Raw genomic sequence first — 21,994 nt, 5'->3', positions numbered from 1 at the left:
ACTCTTCATGTCTAAGAAAGATTGCTCTTAACCATTGAAGAATAATCACTGGCTTGCTTAGCTTTAAAGTTCTCCAAGGAAGCAGGTTCTGTCCTCTTAAATCATCCCTTTGCCCACTGCCAGACAAAGGAGATATCAAGGGAGTGCCTCCATATATCCACTAATAATGGAGTTATATTGCTTATTGCAAATGAGGCTTGCCGAACTTCTTGGAATGCTCTTCTTTGCTCATCTCTACCTCAGAGCATCCCTAGCTTTCTTCAAAACTCAGCTGTGCTGGTACTTTCTATACAAAGCTTTTCCTGATCCTTCCATTTCTAACTGCTCTCCCTCTACTGAAATTTAATTGTATTTACTCTGCATATATTTGACATGTACTTATCAGATATGTGTCATTTCTTCCCAGAAGAATGTAACCTCTTTGAGGGTAGGGACTGTTTCATTTTTTACTTTGCAGCCCCAGTGCCTAACTCACAGTGGGTGCTCAATAAATGCTTGTTGAATGGAACTGGATGACTAAAAAGATGAGGATAGACTAATGATAACTGATGACTTTTCTATAGCATCATAGAGAGCTACAGAAGCCTTACAAATCACTTCACGTCCCTTCTGACTTAAATCCTCACAACAGCCCTGTGAGGTAGGTCATACAAATATCAGTGTGCCCATTCTATAGATGAAGGCTCAAAGAGTTAGTTAAGTTAGTAGCTCAGTGTCCAGTGGGTGGAAATGGCAGAACCAGGACACAAAACCAGCATTTTCTGACATTAACTCCAATCAGTGCTTTCTCCATTTGACCAGCTGTAACCAAAGTAAAAAGGCCAAGGCTTCATTTTAGGTTAAACTTCATAAGGTTTTAAGACCCAGGCCTTTTCATGGACTGGGAAACTCCTTTTATGAAGGACAGGGATATTTTGGACCTTGGGGAAACTAAAAATGACCTGTAGAAAACTCTGACTTTTCATACCCAATTATACATTCTTCGTATGGTGCCTGGCATGCAGTAGGTGTTTAATAAATGTTTACTGATTGACTGACATATGCAGCCAAAGAAGAGCACCATCAGCTTTTAACCTGAAGAATAGTGTGTAAAATGTTGTGGTCTGAACAGAAAGTATGAGTTCATAGAGTTGCTGTGTTAGAGAAGTTGGGAGGAAAAAAAATATATATATAGATACTCACCATGATGCCAGTGAGAAGACAGACACCTTTTCCACAGTATGTGTGAGGAACCATGTCCCCATACCCAATGGAAAGGAATGTGATGGAGATAAGCCACATTGCACCCAGAAAGTTACTAGTTACATCCTGTTGGTCGTGGTACCTGCCAAGAGGAATACACACAGTATGGTGAATAGTCACTCAAGGGACCAAAGGTGGTAGTCAAACATAGGAAGGACAAGAAAATCAGAGATTCTCCTGCTGAGGTCAATGGCCTAATGGTATCAGGGTGTCAGGGCTTTCTCCAGATACCTTCTGCCTAGTAGATGCAACCCCTGACTGTGTTTGTACTGAGGTCTGCAGGCTTGCCGTTGGGTTTATGTTCCATTTATGTTCCATTATAACTCTCCTCCTGAAACTGATAAGATATGTTTTGATGAAATCTTATAGCAAAATTTAATTTCCCTTACTAAACAGACAGGCTCAATGTAGATGGGTGAGATTCATCTGAAACTATATAGTTTGATAAGTCACTCAACTGGAGAACCGGGAAAAAACTGTCCAAAAGTACAAAAAAATAAAACCCTACTCCCCCACCTTTCAATTTCCTGTGAGGAAATTTTACGTACTCCCAAGAAATAAATTTTATGCTTGGCTGGAGGGGAGGCTGCTCTGACTCAGTGTTTAATAGCACGTTTAACAGCGCAACTTCATCCTGATCCATTTTGTTTATTAATAATCATTAGTATGTTATAATAATTAATTAATACTAATTAATAATGATTAGTATGTTACAACCAAACCTCACTGCAACGCCACAGAGCTCACTGTTTGCTTTCCTACAGTGAGAATCGGTATCGACTTTCCTGAAGGTCATCTTCTTTACTGTTGCCATATTACTAGCTACACATATGTAAACAATGTTCTAAGGGAACCAACTGCCCCCTGGTAACATTGTTTCCCTTAAAAATCATCTTTTCATGGAACCATTAATGGCCTTCAATGGGGGGTATTTGTATAATTCAGTGTTCCATTCCGTAGCTGTGACACAGACCTATCATTGCTAATTTCAGGAAGCTACAAGTTGAAAGTGCTCTTCTCTGGAAATTACTTTGTACTTACTGAGTATATATTTCATGTTTATTTCTCTATGTACACATTGCTTTCCCCTAACAGAATGTAAGCACCTTGAGAGAAAAACCTGGCTTATTTTTGTCTTTGTTTCTCTGGTACCTGGCATTAACTAATGCTTGTTAAATTGAACTGGCTCCTGCCTGTGTTCTTCATACCTTCCCATCATCTCCTCCACACCTGCATTCCCAGTCATTGTCCAATTTGTGAATTCAATTCATCCAACCTTTTACTAGGCATTAATTGGGGATAGGATATGAATTGGGTTAGACCTGTGATTTCATTGTTTTAAGGAACACCCAGATAAGGAAACGTCCTCTATTAATGTGAGTACTTTCTTTGCAACTTAAAGTCTTATAGGGTCACCTAGAGCATCTGAAGATAAAGCCTAAAGTCACACAAAGTCAAGTACCTGGGGTGGTACTTGAACCCAAGTCTTCCTGGCTCCAAGGCCAACTCTCTATCTACTATACCACATTCCTCTCTACCTGGGCTATAAAGACAAAAGTGAAAGATATCAGTCAAAGAAATCCATTGAATAAAAGCTACCACACTAGGCATTGTGTGTGTTTTTAGACAATCAGGAATTATTATTACTATTTATGAAAATCATGGTCACGGGGTAGAGTCAGAAAAAGTAGAGAAGACATCGCCTTTGTCCACAAAGAGTTCATAATCTAGTTGGAAAAACAAAAATCCACACGTAAGAGATGACCATTCAATTTACCAAGAATTTGTTGAGTACCTGGTACCCAATGCTTTCTGGCATTCTGATGCACACAAAAGAAGTCTGGTCTGGTTCACTACACTTGAGAACCTTACTTTCTTATTGTGGGAACACAAGTTACATACATGAAAGAAGAAGAGAAGAAAAGAAGGAAGGCTATCATCCAATTTTCAAATGAAAAGCATTCAGAATAAATATTACAGAAGATCAGGCAGAGGATAGGACCTCATGTGCCAAGGGTATTGGGGAAGGATGACTTGAGATGGGGCTTGAAAGATCTGACCACATGGAGAAATGGGGCAGGAGGAAGGAATACCAATGAAAAATGAACACTTTGTGTGTGGGGAATGACAGAGGGGAAGGAGATCTATCTGTTTTGGTTGATGTGTATTATCATATAACAGGAGATAGTGGTGACTAGAGAAGATGCAGCCCATATTAGATAACAGCAGAATGAGGAGTCTGGATTTGATTAGAAAGACAATGGGGAGCCACTGCCAGTTTCTATGTAGGAGCAGTGTACTATAACAGAAATAGTACTGATATTGGCCTCGGGAGAGCTGCCCTGAATGCCTGCCCTCATTTACCAGCTAGGTCACCTTGGGCAAATCACTTCACCTTGGCTTCCTCATGTGCAAAAATGATGATGATGATGATGATGATGATGATAGCACTGCTTTTCTCACAGTGTTTGTAATTATAGAAGTTATTAGAAAAGCAGGGTTTTGGAAAGATTAATCTGCCAAGCGTTAGAATAGACTGAAAGAAGCAAAGGCTAGAGACAGGTTGGTTTCTCAGGAGGTATTTGCCATAATCCAGATGTGAAGTTATGTAGGCAAGAATTGAGGAGTGGTGGCTGTGGGAGGATGAAAGAGAAGGAGAGAACTACAGTGATTTTACAGAGGAAATCTCAATAACCCTTGGTAATAGATTAGATATAGGAGAGAGGAGACAGTCTAATGATGATGCCAAGGAAAAACCAAATAAGCATAAACTAATACAAATGAAGAGAGTGCACACTAAGTACTGTATGGACAGAGAATAAAGGAGTTGTCTGAGACAAGCAAGGTCAAGACTTTCTGGAGGATGTCAGTCTTGAGTAGTTTTGGAAGAAGGTGGTAGACTCTGTGTGTGTGTGTGTGTGTGTGTGTGTGTGTGTGTGTGTGTGTGTGTTTGAGGTTACCTAGAATGCATTCCTTCATTATTCCTATCTCTTGGAATTCTTAGCTTCCTTCAGAGTCCAGCTCCCTGTGTCCTACAGGAATCCCTTCATGATAATGGATAGAGAGAGGGCTGGCCTTGGAGTAAAGAAAGCCTGGATTCTGGTCCTGCTTCTGACACATACTGACTGTAACCTTGGGCAAGTCACCTTTCAATGTTCTAGGCAACTAAGACTATAAGTGGAAGAGAAGGACCAACCTACATTGGTAGGGAGGGCAGCTAGGTGCTACAATGGTTAGAGCACTGGGCTTGGAATCTGGAAGACTCATCTTCATGAGTTCAATCCGGCCTCAGACACTTACTAGCTGTGTGACCCTGGGCAAGTCATTTAACCCTGCTGGCCTCAGTTTCCTCATCTGTGAAATGAGCTGGAGAAGGAAATGGCAAACCACTCCACGATCTTTGCCAAAAAACCCCAAAACATAACAAAAACGCAAAATGGGGTCACAAGGAGTCAGGTATGACTGAAAAACAACAAAACGTTGGTAGAAGAAGCTTGTCATCTATTTGGGAATTCCTTATAAAAATCAAATCCCAGGTCTAGTTCCGATCCGTACCACACAGATTACCTGTTGATATTTTGCATTCCTCCAGTAGACTGTAAACTCTTTGAAGGCAGTAACTGCTTCTTACTTTTGTCTTTGTGGCCCTGGTACATAGCATATTGCCGTGTACATTTTGGACTGGACCTGTGATTTTACTGGCATAAGGCACTCCCATGAAGAAATTCTCTCTGCTGATGGAGATCAACACCTTCTCTGACCTATCGTAACTTATAGCCTTAAAGCACTGTGTGGGACACTGAGAGATTAGGTGACTCATCTAAAATATCACGCAGCTAGTATGTGTCAGAAGTGGGATTTGAACCCAGGTCTGACTTTCTGTGCACTATGCCATGTACATAGTAGGTGCTTAATAAATGCTCATTGGACTCAATCAGATTGGGGGAAAGAAGGTATCCTAGGAGTGGGATTACTAAATGGAATGGTGGGAGAGAAAGGATTCACTCCCAAGACACCCTCCCTCTGCTCTCTCCTTAGAGGTCTGAGCTGTAAAAGAGAATTTCTATGGCTAGGAGAGGGAGGTAACCCAGCTTCCTGCACCATTTTCCGCTAAGCTTAGGGAATTGGGAGTATTGAAACTAGAATTTAAAATAAGATTGTTATAGAAACCAGATCCTGATGGATAGAATTCTACCCCACTCTGCCTCTCACCTGTTCTGACCACAATTCTTCAAGGAGACTGGATTGTTTTGAGAACCCCATCTGGTCTTGTTCCCAATTTTGTTTTCTTCCCTTTCATGCTCTGAATAAAATATTTGATTCTATGCTTCTTCACATGAAACTAAATGGCCCTGGTGGGGTGTAACTGGTGATAATGCTCTAGATTCTCACTCTGTTTCCAATGTATTTGGAAATTGATTGGCTTAGCCGGGCAGATCATAAAGCTGGCATCTTCTCTGATTACACGAGTTACTCAAAGTGTCCCATAAAGGACCCAAAGAAGTTGTTTTTATATTAAAGAGGGTCTGTGTACTTCCCCATATCTCTGTAACCAGCCATATCTTCCCTATGGTGGAAAATTTGACTGTCTGGACTCTGTCATGGAGACTGAGGAGGGAGCTTCAATTATCCCACATTTGAAAGACCTTAGCTTGAAGAGGCCAAGGTCCCCACTGCATCTAGGGCCATCTCCAGTCAACCTGATTTATATCTTGCCACTGGATCTAGATTGGTTCTGGAAGAGAAAGCGAGTCTGGTAACTTTGCACAGACCTCCCTCAATTAAATCCAATTCACTTGCATGTTTATGGCATTGCCTCCCTGATGTCATGGTCCTCTGTGAGAAAGAAGGACAAACAACAACAATAAGCCCCAGAGCTATGAAAAGGAAAATTCTTCAACCCAGTAGGCTATTCCGCATTGTCACACACACGCACACACACACACTCGCACACACTCCACATCATCACACACTTCCATTAATCTTGGCGGGGGGTGGGGTTTCACTAAGCACATGAGAGCACTGAGACATCTATCAAGTATAAGGGCGGGGGTAGGGGGAGTGCAAGAGACTGGCAGGAGACGATCCTGTGAGCATGTGCAGGGGACCTACATGGATGTTCATCGAGCTTGCTTCTGGAAGTGTGTGACAATATGGAACAGAGGGGCCCAGCTCTCCACTTCAGAGGATGCTCAGGAATTCTATGACCATTTCCTTTCTGTTTATAGGGTGGCAAAGGCATCCTCTTAGTCTCTTCCCCCTCTCAGGGGTCCCCCCTCCCCAAGAATGGTCTTTACATCTCTTAGTTACCAGAAAGGAAGGAGAACAAATTTTGCTGTTGGGACCTTTTATGTACATTCTCGGTTCTGGCTCAGCAGCCAACCCAAAGACCTTTTTCATCACACAGTAAATGGACAAGAATGGTTATAGAATATTAGCTAATAATAATAGATAACATTTATGTAGTGTTTTCAGGTTTTCAAAGTTCTTTATGTATGTTATCCCAGTTGATCCTCACAACAACCCGGTGAAGTAGGAGGTATTATTACACCCATCTTACAGATGAGGAAACTAAGTCTATGAGAAGTCAAAGTGACTCTCTAAGAGGTAAACAAAACTAGTAATTATCTGGAACAGGATTTGACCTCCTGACTCTGAGTCCAATACTGTACTTGCTCCGACTCTTCATTCCTTGGCCATCACGGACTTCTAGAAGCAAGCTCACCAAGTATCCTTGTGAGTTCATCCAAAAATCTCCCATGCATGCTCCTAGGACCAAGCCCTTATTGGCCAGGATATTAATATATTAATGTTCCCCATGCATGGAATAGTTTCCCTCCTTCCTCCCACCTCTTAGAATCCCTGCCCTTCTTCAACCTCAACTAAGATCCCCCTTTCTTCCCCAGACCTCGCTCTCCACACCCAGCTGCTAGTGCCTTCCACCTCCACTGTATAGATCTTATACGCACCTAGTTATTTTCGCATTGCTTCCCCTTTAGAACATAAGCTCCTTGAGGGCCCATCTTTATATTCTAGTGCTTAGAACACTGTATGGAGCACAGTGGTTATTTAATAAAGATTTGTAGACTGATTGACTGGTGTCTCAGTTCCACCATCCAGTTCCAATATGGAAAGGTACCAAAACAGAAATTTACAAGCTATTTGGAGTTTGATAAATAGGAGTTTGATTGAAGCTGAAGCTCTGAGTAGGGGAAGGGTGAGAAATGAGATTGTCAGGCTGATGGGTTTGGGAGAAAAGGGAAGGGGCTTACAAAGGGATCTTGAAGACTAGGATGAAGAACTGCATCCCTATGTCAAGGACCTCCGCTTTCATCAATATGAGAATTCTTTACACGCAGTCAGTCAATAAACATTTACTCAGCAACTTCCACGTGTGCCAGGCACTGTGCTAAGCCCTGGGGATACAAAAAGAGGAAAAAGATAGTCCCTGCCCTCAAGAAACCCACATTCTAATGGATACAGAGCCCAACAATCTATAACTTACAGTCTTAGAGGGTTGCCTGAGGTCCAGAGAGTTAAAGATAGCCTAAGGTCAGATAGCTAATGAGTATCAAGGCGGGTTTTGAACACAGGTTTTCTTGACTCCAGGTCCAACACTTTAGCCACTATACATGTTGTGATACCTCTTTGATGAAGAATTTGATATCAAAAAAGAGGGGCCACTGCAAATTTTTGAGCAATAAGAAGATATAATAGAAATGGCATGTGAGGAAGAGTGTCTTAGCATCTACTATGAGTCAGGCAGTGTGCTAGGTGTTGGGATTACAGCAAGGAGGCTGGTGTCATTGGATTGCAGAGTATATTGAAGAGAGTAGGATGTAAGAGGCAACTAGGTGGCTCAGTGGATAGAATGTTGGGCCTGGAGTCAGGAAGACCTGAGTTCAAATCCAGCCTCAGACTCTTAATAGCTGTGTGACCCTGGGCTAGTCACTTAACCTCTGTTTAATTTAATCCACTGGAGAAGGAAATGGCAAACTATTGAGGTATCTTTGGACAGTACTGGCATGCTATGGTCCATGGGGTCACAGAGCATCAGACATAACTGAAAAAACAAGAAGATGTAAGAAGACTGGAAATGTATTTGGGGTCCAGTTTGTGAGGGGCTTTGAAAGTCAAACAGAGGATTTTCTATCTTGTCTTGGAGGTGATAGGGAATGATAGGGAACCTCTCTAGTTTACCAACATGATGACATGGTCAGATGTGGGCTTTAGGAAGATCAGTTTGACAGCTGACTGAAGGATGGACTGCAGTGGGGAGAGACTTGGAGCAGGGAGATCAACCCAAAGACTATTGCAATAGTTTGGATATGAGGTGATGAGGGCCTGCAGCAAGGTAGTGGCAGTATCAGGCGACAGAAAGGGGTGCATAGGAGAGATGCTAAGAAGGTGGAAAGTAAAAGGGCTTGACAGCTGATTGGATATGGGGGGTAGGGATAGTGAAAGGGAGAGCAAGGAGCCAAGGATGGCACCTAAGATTCTGAGCCCAGGTAACTGGGACAATAGCAGTACCTCAAAAGTGACAGGGAAATTAGAAGAAGGGATGGTTTTTTTGGGGGGGAATAATGAGTTCAATTTTAGGCATGCTGAGTTTAAGGTGTCTATGGAACATCTAGTTTGAGATATCCAGTAGGGAGTTGGAGATGCAAGACTGGAAGTTAGAGCTGGCTAAGGAGATCTGAGTCATCTGCTCAGTGTCTGGAAAACTTCTTAACAAAGAGAGCAGCCTAAGGGGCAGCTGGGTGGTACAGTGAATAGAGTATGGGTCCTGCAGTCAGGAGGACCTGAGTTTGAATATGACCTCAGACACTTACCAGCTGTATGACCTTGGGCAAGGCACTTAACCCCGATTGCCTCCAACCACCCCCCAAAACCACCCAGACAAGAGAGCAGCCTAAAGGTAGAATAGAGAATTCTCCCCATCACTGAGTGGTTGGGGATGTTGGGTAGGGGCCTTTTGGTTGGTCTGGGCGAATTATGAAGTTCCTTCCTACTCTGGGTTTCTGTAATTCCCTTTGCTTTATCCTGAGTTCTCTCATATACTAGCTAAAAGCTCCCAATCAGACTTATGGAAGGTATTGAGAAGTAGATCTAGAGAATAAAAGATCATTGAATCCTTTGTAAATTTTCTCTAAATTCAACTCATGGCACAATCCTTTTCTACCATGGGAGAGAAAGTCTGGAATGTATTGTTTGCCATTTGGGAGTAGTCTTATTTTTGGAGTGGCTATAACATCAAAAAGGACAGAATGCTGAATAGTCATCTATCTCTGACAGGTTTGCCAGACTCTAAGATTGCATTACCTTCTCTTACATACTAAAGAAGCAAAGTTATAACTAGGATAGCGCAATTGGGACTTTGCCTTGGGGGCACCAAAATTAAGAGGGCACTGGCAGCAGCTGGACTCCTTCAGCAGCCAAGAAATGACTGGGCTTAGCACCTAGGGAGGTAGAATAATTAGTTCAAGGAGATGTTAGGCTTCTTCTCCTCCACTTTCCTCACCCCTGGCAGCCTCACCACAGCAGAGACCCTCCGTGCCTGAGCCGCTCACAGCACTGCCCAAAGTGGCTTCCATGGTCCAAGGGTCTCTGTCTCTCTCCCACAGGCCTCTCTGTTGGATTGAATTTATCTTTCAAAAGCTGGCTTAGGATGTTTTTCAGGCTGCTTGTCCCGAAGGGCAGGATTTCTTTGCCCCTTGTTCTAGGCACCAAAATTGTTAGTTATGCCTTTACTGTGTGAGTCAGGTCTGCTTTATTCATTCAGGGCAGCAAGTCAAGCCGACCAGTTGTTCCTTTTCTACGAGCAAACTTTTGTCAAAGTGGCTGCCAAATCCCTCAGCTTGGTTTGGAACCAGTCTGTCCCCTTACAGAGAGTCTAGCATCTTGACAGTAGCTGTGATCTAATACAGCAACAGGTTGACAGGAAATGAGTTGAAGTTGACTGACTGCCGCCCCCACTTCCCGCCCCTCATCCTTTCTCAAAGGCTTTTTAGAACTTGCTTCTTTGACAAACTTTTCTCACACTGATCTCACTGATTTAGGGTCTCTGACCTATCTTATTTTGGGATGGCTGGCCCAGCATTATTTTGCTTTGTTAGAAAATTGTAAGAACAGAAGATTACTTTTCAGCAATGATCAGAGGCAAACTCCACTCCAGCCACATTGGCCGACTCCCCAAATGGTCTAGATGTTTCTCCAATCCCATGACTTTGATCTGGTCCTTTTAGCTCCTGGAACGTTGTTCACTTTCTCTCCACCCAATTACATCCTACGTATCCTTCAAAGGCCCAGATCAAATCCTGAGGCCTTTCCCAGACACTTGGGATAGATTAAGAACAGGAAGAATATTGAAAAAAACAGTCACAAGGGGCCCTCTCCAAGGCATTACTGTTTACATTGCAATCAGTAATGTAAACTGGACCTTTATGTCCCTCAAATCTAGGGGCACTGAGGACCTTACTCCTTTTGCTGTTCCACTCACCAACCTATGCTAGGCACTTCTCCCTGAACCCACCTTTCCAATCTCCGGTCCAATTGAACAAATGAGGATTAAACACCTTCTATATGTAAGGCATTGTAGACACTGCCTCTGCCCCCTAGGAGCTTACAGTCTGGTCGGAGAAACAGAAACTTACACAAAATGACCAGTCAGTTTACCAAGAGTGTATTGAGCACCTGGTATAGCTGCCCAACATGTCTAGACACTGTGCGGGAAATACAAAGACAGAACGAAAAACAGTCCTGGCCCTCAATATGTTTACATTCCACTGGGCTTACAGAGGATAACCTCCTCTAAACATCTCCAGTACTTACTGTTATACCACCAGTGATTTCTTAATCGATAGATATGATGGCCTTTTGTCAATCCTTATGCTTCTTGACATCCCTGAAGCATTTGACCCTTGACAACATCTACTTGGATACATTCTCCTCTTTACGTTTTCTCCTAGTTCTCCTGTCTCTCTGGACCACTCCATCTCAGCCTCCTTTGGGAGAGCTTCATTGATGTCATACCTCCCAGCCACCCAAGCTTCTGTTCTGGGACCTCTTATCTCTCTGCAGTTATCCTATTTTTCGGTGATCATATTGTCTCCCATGGATTCAATTTTTCTCTAAATATATATCTATTATATCTAATATATGAATTATCATAGACTATATACCTATATCTACATAAATATATCTATTGTCTATCTATACCTATATCTCCTTCCTTACTCTCTCTCTCCTTACTTACAATCTCATATCATCAATTATCTTTTGGGGACATTTTAAACTAGATTTCCCAGAGGTATCTTATTATCTCTTCCCCCCACCCCCCAAAAAACCCTCCCTTTTTCTGAGCTTTCTTAATACTGTTGAGAGTTACCCAGGCTCACAAAGTATCACCCATGACCCCTCCCTCACACATCAAATCTGTGCTAAATTCTGTTACTTCTACTTCACATCTACTATATGTTTCCTTTTTACCAGTCACATAGATACCACCCTAGTTCAGACCCATTGTCTTTCACTTTGACTATTGAAAATATTAATTGATCTCCCTTGCTCATCTCTCCTCACATCAACCCTTCCTCCATTTAGCTGACAAAATGATATCTTAAAACATAGGTCTAACCATATCATAGACACACAGACACACAGACACACAGACACAGACACACATCCTTCCACTCAATAAACTCTAGTGGTTCCTTATTACCTCCAGCATAAAATGTGAGGTCCTCTGTTTGGCATTTAAAGCTTTTTCTACTTTTCTGCTCTTCTTAGACATTGAGTCATTTTTTTTTTTCAGTCATATCCCACTCTTTGTGATCCTATTTGGATTTTTTCCCAAAGATGCTAGAGTGGTTTGCCATTTCCTTCTCCAACTCATTTTACAGATGAGGGAACTCAGGCGAACAGGTTTAAGTGACTTGTCCAGGATCACACAGCTAGAAAATGTCTGAAGCTGGATTTGAACTCAGGAAGATGAGTCTTTCTGACTCCAGGCCTGGTGCTCTGTGCACTATGGCACCACCTAGCTGCTCCTTCTTAGGTCTTACTCCCCTCCATACACCCTATGATCAAATTACCCTGGCCTACTTGCTGTTTCTCAAACAGGAGACTCAATCTCTCACCTCTGGGCCTTTGCATTGACTGTTCTCCATACCTGGAATGATCTCCTTTCTCACTTCCAACTCTTTGCTTCTCTGGCTTTTTTCAAGACTCAGCTCAGATCCTACCTTCTATAGGAGGCCTCTCCTCATCCCCACCCCCCGCCCCAGCTGCTAATGCTTCCCCTTCCCAGTTATTTTCCATCTACTCTTAATATATCTTGTATGTCCCTGGTTATTTCCATATTGTCTCTCCCATTAATGGACTGTTTTTGGCCCTCCTTTGAATCCCCAGCCCTTAGCATAATGCCTTGCATATAGTAAACACTTAATAAGTGCTTGTTGATTGACTGGTCTTCCTGATGTTCCACAGACAAGAAACTCTTTCTCAGCTCTGGGTATTTTCTCCAGCTGCCCCCTCCCCATGACTGGAATTCCCTTCTCCATCTCTACCTACTGGCTTCCCAACTAAATTTCAACTAAAATCCCACCTTGTACAGGAAGTCTTTCCTAACCCCTCTTAATTCTAGTGCCTTCCTCTGTTAATTATTTTATCCTATAGATAGCTTGTTTTCACATGTTGTTGGGTCGTTTCAGTTGTGTCTGACTCTTTGGGACCCCATTTGGGGTTTTCTTGGCCAAGATATGGGAGTAGTTTTCACCATTTCCTTCTCCACTTTATTTTACAGGTGAAGAAACTGAGGCAAACAGGGTTAATTGCCCAGGGTCACCGAGCTAGCAGTGTCTGGGGCTGGATTTGAATTGATGAAGATAAATCTTCCTAACCATGTTTATATATTTCTTTTTGCTGGTTGTCTCCACTAGTTTGTGAGCTCCTCGAGGGCAGGGAAAATCTTTGGGTTGCTTTTGTAACCCCAGTGTTTACTGTCTGACTGATTGTCCATACCACTCATTTGGGCCCTCCTGCCAAGATTGGTAATTGCTTCCTTATGTATCCTTATCTTGTCTCCCCATTAAATCCCTAATTAGATTTTAAGGTTCTTGAAGAGAAGGACTAAGGCTCAGAGGGGTTTTCCACTGTTCCCAGCACTAAATCTGCCATTTTATTTAGTCTTCTGCCTCGTTGCCTTTATTCAGACTACCCCACAACCCCTGGAATGTCCTCCGTCCCCATCTCTGCCTCTTGGAATCCTCGGCTTCCTTTAAGGCTTAGCTCAGGCAGCCACTCTTACGGAAGTCTTCCGTGATTTCCCTAGTCCAAAGGGTCGCAGATTAGAGTTGGAAGAAATGTGAGACACTATGAGTCCAATCTCATCACTTGACAGATGAAGAAACTGAGTCCCAGAGAGGTTAAATGAGTTGCCCAGGGTCACATGAAAAGGAAGTATCTGAGTCAGAATTTGAAGCTAGGTCTTTCTAAGTTCAGCTCTTTAGCCACAATGCCATCCTGCCACCAAAAAATAAAAATAAAAAAAATAAAAAGAAGTAGCAACAAGATCATAAATCTAAAGTTTGAAGGGTCCTGTACAACCCTCTAAATTTTATAGATGGGGAAACTGAGGCCTAAGGTGGCAAAGTGACTTGCCTAAGGTCACACCGGCAGTAAGTCTCACAGGCTGGATTTGAACCCAGATCTCGGTCCCCAGAGCTAGTGTACTAGGACACGACTGTCCTAGCTGTTAGTGTTTTCACCCATAACAACAGCTAGCGTTTACATGAGGTTTGTCAAGTGCTTTACAGATATTAACTCATTTGATCCCTACAACAACCCTGGGTGGTAGGTGCCATCATTATCCCCATTTTATAGATGAAGGAACTGAGGCAGACCAAGGTTAAGTAGTTTTCCTAAGTGTTTGAGACTAGATTGGAATCCGGGTCTTCCTGACTCCAGGCCCAATGTGTAATCTGCTTTATTACCTAGCTGCCTTTGGGGCAGGGGGTGGGGTTGACTATGTGACCTCCAAGTTTCTTTCCTGTTCCAAATCCATAATCTTACGCCATCTCTTTGAATAATCTATTTATATCCTGTATGGCCCCCCGTATGATATAAATACACACAGGTATATGTGCATGTGTATACATACATGGATCTGTGTATGCGTGCATATATGTATGTGTATATATTATATATATAATGAGTATTTTTATACACACACAAGGAATATACCCCTTGAAAACGGGGAATGGTCTTCAGCTATGCATCATTCCTAATGCTTAGTACAGTACCTTACACATACTACAGGCTTAAGAAATGCTTTTGAGTTGAGTTGCATTGTGAGCGGTAGTAGTCATCATTACTATTAATGATAATAAAATTAGTAATAGTAAGAATAATGTATATTTATGAAATACTGTAGAGTTTTTAAATGCTTTTCTCATCACAACCCTATAAGATTGGTAGTATAAGAATATATCCATTTTATAGACCAGGCGGCTGAGACTCTGAGAATTAAAGCGACTCGCCCATGCACACACAGCTAGTCAGTGCTGGAGCTCGCATTTAAGGTTTACAAAACCTCCTGACGACCCTGGTAGTGCAAGTGATGTTAAAGACGAAGAAACAGAAACAAAGAAAAGTTAGGCTAATTACCCATGATCACATAGGTAGTAATCATCAAAGCTGGGGTTTGAACCCAGGCCCTCAGACACTAAGGCCGATGCTGATGTCTCAAACCCTTCCAATCTAGTTTCTGACCTCGTGACTCAACAGAAACTATTCTCTCCAGAGTTAACTATAATTGCCAAATCTGGGCAGCTAGGTGGTGCGGTGGATAGGGTGCAGGGGCCTGGAGTCAGGAAGATTCATCTTTGCGAGTTCAAATGCAGTCTTAGACACTTACTAGCTGTGTGACCTTGGGTGAGTCATTTAACTCTATTTGCCTCAGTTTCCTCATCTGTCAAATGAGCTGGAGAAGAAAACAGCAAACCACTCCAGTATCTTTGCCAAGAAAACTTCAAATGGGGTCATGGGGAGTTGGACGTGACTGAGCAACAATTGCTAAGTCCAATGAACTTTTCTTAATCATCATCCTTCCTGACTGTGCCTAGTAAGCACTTAAAAATGCTTGTTAATTTTCTTTGACACCACTGGCCACCCCACTCCTGGACATTTCTTTCCTCTCTGGATTTTTGTGACACTGCTCTGTCCTACCTGTTCAGCTGCTCCTCTCAGTCTCCTTTGCTGGATCATCACATATTTCTGGTCCCCTAACTCTAGCAGTCCTCCAAAGTTCAGTCCCGGGCCTAGTCCCTCTCTAGATTATATCCATTCTCGGGATGATCACCTCATCTTCTTTGGGTTCACAGTTCATCTCTATGCATTGGATCCTCATTGCCTCTAGGATAAAATAGAAATTCCTGTGTTTCTCATTTAAAACCCTCCACAATCTGGCTCCAGCCTAACTTTTTAGACTTACCTCCTCTCCTCATAGTCTGCTCCCTAGCCAAACTGACCTCTCTGCTCTTCCCCACACACAACATTCTATCTCCTGTCTCCATGCTTTGGTAAGGTTATCCCTTAATGCCTGGGAAGGAATTCCCCCCGCACCTTCATCTCTTAGAATTCTTAGCTTCCTCCAAAGCTAATCCAAAGTACAACCTCTACATGAAGATTTTCTTGTTCTCACTAGATGTTAGTTACAAAACACATTCTGTTGTCTGAGAGAATGTAAGCTTCTTCGGAGTAGGTACGGCCTGAGTACCTGGGTAGCTAGGGGGCACCTTAGTGCACAGAGCACCTAGCCTGGAGTCAGGAAGACTGATCTTCTTGAGTTCAAATGTGATCTCAGATACTTACTAACTGGGCAAGTCACTTAACCCTGTTTGCCTCAGTTTCCTCATCTGTAAAATGAGCTGGAGAAGGAAGTGGCAAACCATCCCAGTATATTTGCCAAGAAAACACCAAATGAAGTTGTAAAGAGTCAGACATGACTGAAAACTACTGAACACCAACAATAACAATAGTCATCAGTACATGGCATAGTGCCTGGCACGTAGTGGACATTTCATAAAATGCTTGACTGATTTATTAGTGCCTCACTCCAATTACTTTACTTACTTATATGTGTATGCCATAGGTATATAAAGAGAATGAGCCAGCATACTCTAGGGAAGCATTCCCATTGGCCCTTGCAAGGAATGTACACCCTATTTGTCCTTTAAATTTTTTTTAAATTTTGTCAAATATTTCCCAATTACATGTAAAGATTTTTAACACTCATTTAAAAAAAAATTTGTGCTCCAAATTCTCTTCCTTTTTCATCCCCCTCCCCCCTCTTCGAGAAGGCAGATAATTCGATATTGATTATACATGTGAAGTCACATAAAACATTATTTCCCTATTAGCCTTGTTCTGAAATAAAGCACAAAGTCATAAAAATAAAGAAAGTAAAAAAGTATGCTTCTATCTGCATTCATAGTTCGCCAGTTCTCTCTGGAGGTGGATAGCGTCTTTCATCCTGAGTACTTCAGAATTGTTTCAGGTCATTGTCTTGATCAGAGTAGCCAAGTTTTTCATGGTTGATCATCCTTACAAGATTGCTGTTACTCTGTACACTGTTCTCCTGGTTCTACTCACTTCACTTTGCATGAGTTCATATATGTCTTTCCAGGTTTTTCTGAAATTCTGCTCATCAGTTCTTGTAGCACAATAGCATTTTGTCACAATCATATATCACAACTTGCTCAGTCATTTCCTAATTGATGGACATCTCTTCAATTTCCAATTCTTTGCCACCACAAAAAGAACTGCCGTAAATATTTTGGATGTATAGGTCCTTTTTCATCTCTCTGGGATATAGACCTAGTGGTGATATTGCTAGGTCAAAGGGTATGTACAGTTTTACAGCCCTTTGGGTAAAGTTCCAAATTGTTCTCCAAAATGGTTAGACTAGTTCACAACTCCACCAACAGTGCCTTAGTATCCCAATTTTTTCACCCCCTCTCAGCATTTATAATTTTCTTTTTATGTCATGTTAGCCAATCTGATAAGTATGAGATGGCATCTCAGAGTTGTTTTAATTTGTATTTCTCTAATCAGTAGTGATTTAGGGCATTTTTTTTCTTGTGACTATTAATAGCTTTGATTTCTTTTTCTGAAAACTGCCTGTTCATATGCTTCGACTATGTATCGACTGGGGAATGACTCTTATTTTTATAAATTTGGCTCAGTTCCCTATATATTTGAGAAACAAAGCATTTATCAGAGAACCTTGCTGTAAAATCTCTTCCCTAGTTTCCTGTTTTCCTTCTAGTTTTGGCTGCATTAGTTTTGCTTGTGTAAGTCACTATTTGTTCTTACACAACCAGTCCCCTTTCCAGGGGAAGGGCCAAGGGGAAGGCTCTTCCAGGGTATACCAGAACACTGAACCCATAGTCTATGCACTCCTGTGGTATACATGTTTCCTTGATCATCCATGCTTTTTAACTCAACCTTGGATACTCAACACCCTCCAACTCTACCAATCAACTCGCCTCTGATTGGAGGGCTGTAGGTGAGCACTAAACTCCATGCAAAGCTTTCCTTTACAGAGAGCCGGGCATGGACTTTGCGGCTCACTAAAAGTGAACTTTGGTCCACTGCTTGATCTGAACTCCCTGGAACAACATGTCCCGTGCCAAGTACCCTGGTGACTTTCAACTGCTCTCTTCTCTTCTCCTGCCCCACCCCCGCTTCCAGCTTCCTTTTGTGTGTTGTCTTCCTCCATTTGATTGTAACTCCTTGAGACCGGCAGAGTCAGTCTTTCTTTTTCTTATTTGTATCCCTAGCACTTAGCATAGTGCCTGGCACATAGTAGGTGCTTAATAAATGTTTATTGAATTGAATGGATCACCCCTTCTGCAAGAGGCTTTTCTTGGTACTCCTACTCACCACTGCCAGGGCGTTCTCTTTGGGATTACTTTTGAGTTATAAGACATACAGACATACATACATACATATGTATATACATACATATATGTGCATGTATATATCTATATACATAATATACATTGATTTTACAATTTTTTTCTGCATGTTGTCTCTACCATTGGGATATAAGCACTTTGAGGGCAGGGCCTGGGTTTTTATCTTTCTTGCATAGTTCCTGGCATACAGTACGTGCTTAATAAATGCTTGTTGACCACTTGACTGAACACATTCTTATGGAGGGCAGGGATTGTTTCCTTTGGTCTTTATATTTTCAATACCTAACGCAGTACCTAGCATTTGATAAATGCTCATTGCTGGCTTTCTTGTTCTATTTCTGCCTTCTCCTTCCCAAATAGGCACTTAACATATATTTGTTGATTGGGTCACTGATTGCAATGGGCTGCCAGAAGGGAGAGCAGGAGATGGAAGACTGTTGAGCAGAGAAACAGCAGCTTTTCTCCACCGTTCTCTGTATGCTACATTGCCCCATAACTGTCAAAGTTGGTTAGCTGCCAAAGATGGAAATTGAGACGGGGCTGGAAGACTAGAGTCTGAAATTCTGGGGAGGATGTATACAATCTGGGGTTAGTTACCAGCATAAATCAGCTCCTAAGCACACTTTCTGGCCAGATCCTACTTATAATTGGGTCATCTTTCAAAAGTTCATCTGTAAGTCAATGGTTTGGAACTTGGTATGCCTTTTCCCATAGGAACAATGTCACAAATGGTGGTTCTACACCCAGTCCAGCTCACAAAAGACTATTTAAGTCATAATGTAAATGAACTATAGTATTCATAGTACTAGCCTGAGTTTTTAAGCAGGGATTCATGGAGCCTAGAAGGAAGAAAAAGGAAGCGAGATGAGGGAGAGTGAAAGGAATTTCCTTTCCTTTTGTAAGGTGTAGGGAATGCCCACATTGAAAGGCAGAGGCTCTGCCAGGCTCCAGCTGCCCACAATTTCATCGGCATATTAAGCAGCATCAAGACATTCCCTTCCTGCTGGTGATCAGATAGGGCTGGGGGATGCACAGTAGACATAGTGATTCAGTAAAGGCAGAACAGAGCATGACTGAGTGGAGTCTGTGTGAGAAAGAAAGACTTTAGTTATGATAGAGATTAAGGGAGTGTCTGGGAGTTGGAACGCTAACAATTTGTGTGTAAGCCTCTGTTTGGAAGAACGTGGAAAGAAGCTACCAGGGCAAATGTAGGAGGCTAGCAAGTTCCACCTTTGAATCAAGCCCTGTTGATTCAACGCTGTTTGTAATATCTGTTTCCTAGTACCTTCCCACACAGTGATATCAGTTTTGGGGAGCAATGATGAAAGAGACTGATCAGATGCTATATTTGTGAATGACACATTTCTGAGCTCCTCATCATCTCTGTAGGGGGAAAAATAGAAAGAGGGAAAGGGGGTGGGATGAGAGACAGAAAAATGCAGCAATGGACCCAGGGGTTGGCTATAAAAGAAAGCAGTGGCAATATGGAAACCGGGGTGGGGAACCTGCAGCCCTCAAGGCCACATGTGGCCCTCTAGGTCCTCAAGTGCGGCCCTTTGTCAAAGGGCCGCACTTGAGGACCTAGAGGGCCACATGTGGCCTTGAGGCCTGTAGGTTCCCCACTCCTGGCATAAACACTGCCATAGATAGGAATACCATTACCCAGGGCAAATTCAGTAGGAGAAGGGGGTAGGCATAACCCTAGACAGCTCAGCTTATGGCCCTATGAGAGTTGGAGGAAAGTTCAACCATGGGTCAAGTCTTAGAGGGAGAGAAGGTTGCTGGTATTCTCCTCTGACATCTGCTGGCCTACAACACTGATCCTTTGAGCTTTCCCAGAGTCCACCTTCCCCACCCCCAACCTCCATAACTGCATGGGCTGAATGAGGACTGAAAGGTCCAGGAACAGGGATGAAATACATCCTCAGGGGAGGAAGCTCACATCCCTAAACATCACTTTCTGGGGGCAATGCCCCATCCTGATTATGGCTCTGAATATGAATGCCAATGAATGCTTCCTACAGAAGGCCCTGATGTCACATTTAAATAATCAGTTTTAGGCACCCATTGTTTTACTTTTTGTGACCCTCTTCCAAGTTCTCATACTTTCTCTTAAGGCACCAGTGTCCAGATAGGAGAGTGACAGGAGGCTATGTAGACCCTGTCACATATACCCACAAGTACTTTCCATTTGCCACAAATTACATTCATATCCAGACTCCGGATCCATTGTTTCTCCCTCTTCCTTCCACCACCCCCCCCAACCCCAAGCTTATTTTCCTTCTCCTGTCTAGAGTTTACTGGGAGTTTGGAATTATGTCAATCAGATATCCACATCAGAGAAGGGATTTGTCATCACAGACTACAGACTGATGATATCGTTCTGTGGAAGGGAACTAGACTTTAGAGTCCAGCTGACACATGGCCTCAGGGCTCAAATTACTATCAGAAGGTGCCACCCTCTGCCCGCTGCCCCCCATTGCTGATCTTCCTATGCTCCCCCAAACCCAAGTACAAACCTTCTAAGTACTTCTTGTCTATATCCTGTTTGCCTATGGCTTTTTATTGTCTCCCCCATTAGACTGAGCTCCTTAAGAGCAGGGACTTCTTTTTTGACCTTTCTTTGTATCTCTAGCACCGAGCATATTGCCAGGCACATAGCAGGTACTTCATAAAATGCTTCTTGACTTCTCCTCTTGTTGCTGTTCAGTCATTTCAGTTATGTTTTACTCTTTGTGATCCCATTTGTTGTTGTTTTGCAAGGCAAATGGGGGTTAAACTTGCAGGGTCACACAGCTAGTAAGAGTCAAATGTCTGAGGCTGGATTTGAACTCAGGTCCTCCTGACTCCAGGGCCAGTGCTCTATTCACAGTGCCACCTAGCTGGGCCACCCCCCCATTTCAGGTTTGTTTTTTTTTTTTTTTTTGGCAAAGATACTGGAGTTGTTTGCCATTTCCTTCTCCTGAGGGGTAAGTGACTTGCCCAAGGTCATACAGCTACTAAGTGCCATATTTTAACTCAAAAAGATGAATCTTCCTGACTTCAATCCCCAGACCCTACCCACTGTACTATCTAGCCACCCCCTGACTTCTACTCTAGGGACTCCCAAATAACTGGATATTATTCCAGGCACCCCCTCACAATATTTCTATGACCAGTCCCTCTTACCCAAACATGCGCATGGACTCAATTTCACTGTTACACATTTTCTTACTCACATAGCCTTCTTCTTTGCTTTTTCAACTATTTCTCAACAGTGATAGATCATGACCATCAATAGCAAGACCTTCAGTCTCTTTGCATTCTCTTGTGGGGGAAGGGAATCACTAATGATTGTGGACAGCTGTATGGATGCCGCATCTTCCTGTACAGCTGTCTGCCTTCCTTCCCTCTGGGTTCTTAATCCTAATATCCTGCTTTCTTAAATCCTCCCCACCCTTGCCACTACAGAACCCCATTCCAAAATTACATACCTACATTTCCCCCCAGAAAAAATGACCATTCCTCGCAGCCAGCTTCAGATGTGTTAGAAGGAAGCAGTCCAGTTGGATTAATTTTTACTAAGTTGTAAATGATCAAGAAATAACTCTTTGACCCTGCCAGAAATATTTGAGAGTTATTCCAAATGAATTTGTTATTAGTGAATTTTGGAGAATACAACAAAGGGAACTGAAAAGGTTCAGGCAACTTGGAGGGGGATTATTTTGGGGGCAGGAAGGTTGCCACAGGGACAGGTCAGCTTTGCTTGGAAGTTTGCCCCCTGGGAGTCACTC

At 42.6% G+C, this 21,994-nt stretch overlaps 1 protein-coding gene across 2 annotated transcripts in view; it reads right to left on the bottom strand.

Moving 5' to 3' along the window:
* Positions 1-21,994, bottom strand: part of KCNN3 (potassium calcium-activated channel subfamily N member 3) — a 291,621-nt gene that overhangs the window by 37,150 nt on the left and 232,477 nt on the right. Inside the window, exons 4-6 of one of the 2 annotated variants that reach the window (XM_036756376.1) lie at positions 18,613-18,655; positions 18,438-18,439; positions 1,183-1,324 (exon numbers count right to left, since the gene is read on the bottom strand). In XM_036756376.1, the coding sequence (XP_036612271.1) occupies positions 1,183-1,324; positions 18,438-18,439; positions 18,613-18,655 (187 nt within the window). The remainder of the gene's footprint in view (positions 1-1,182; positions 1,325-18,437; positions 18,440-18,612; positions 18,656-21,994) is intronic. The other variant, XM_036756377.1, reaches the window with a different exon arrangement.

This window comes from Trichosurus vulpecula, chromosome 4, assembly GCF_011100635.1.
Source record: "Trichosurus vulpecula isolate mTriVul1 chromosome 4, mTriVul1.pri, whole genome shotgun sequence".
Taxonomy (NCBI): domain Eukaryota; kingdom Metazoa; phylum Chordata; class Mammalia; order Diprotodontia; family Phalangeridae; genus Trichosurus; species Trichosurus vulpecula.
Note: the sequence above shows the minus strand (reverse complement) of the source record. Positions and strands in the feature narration are given on the sequence as shown.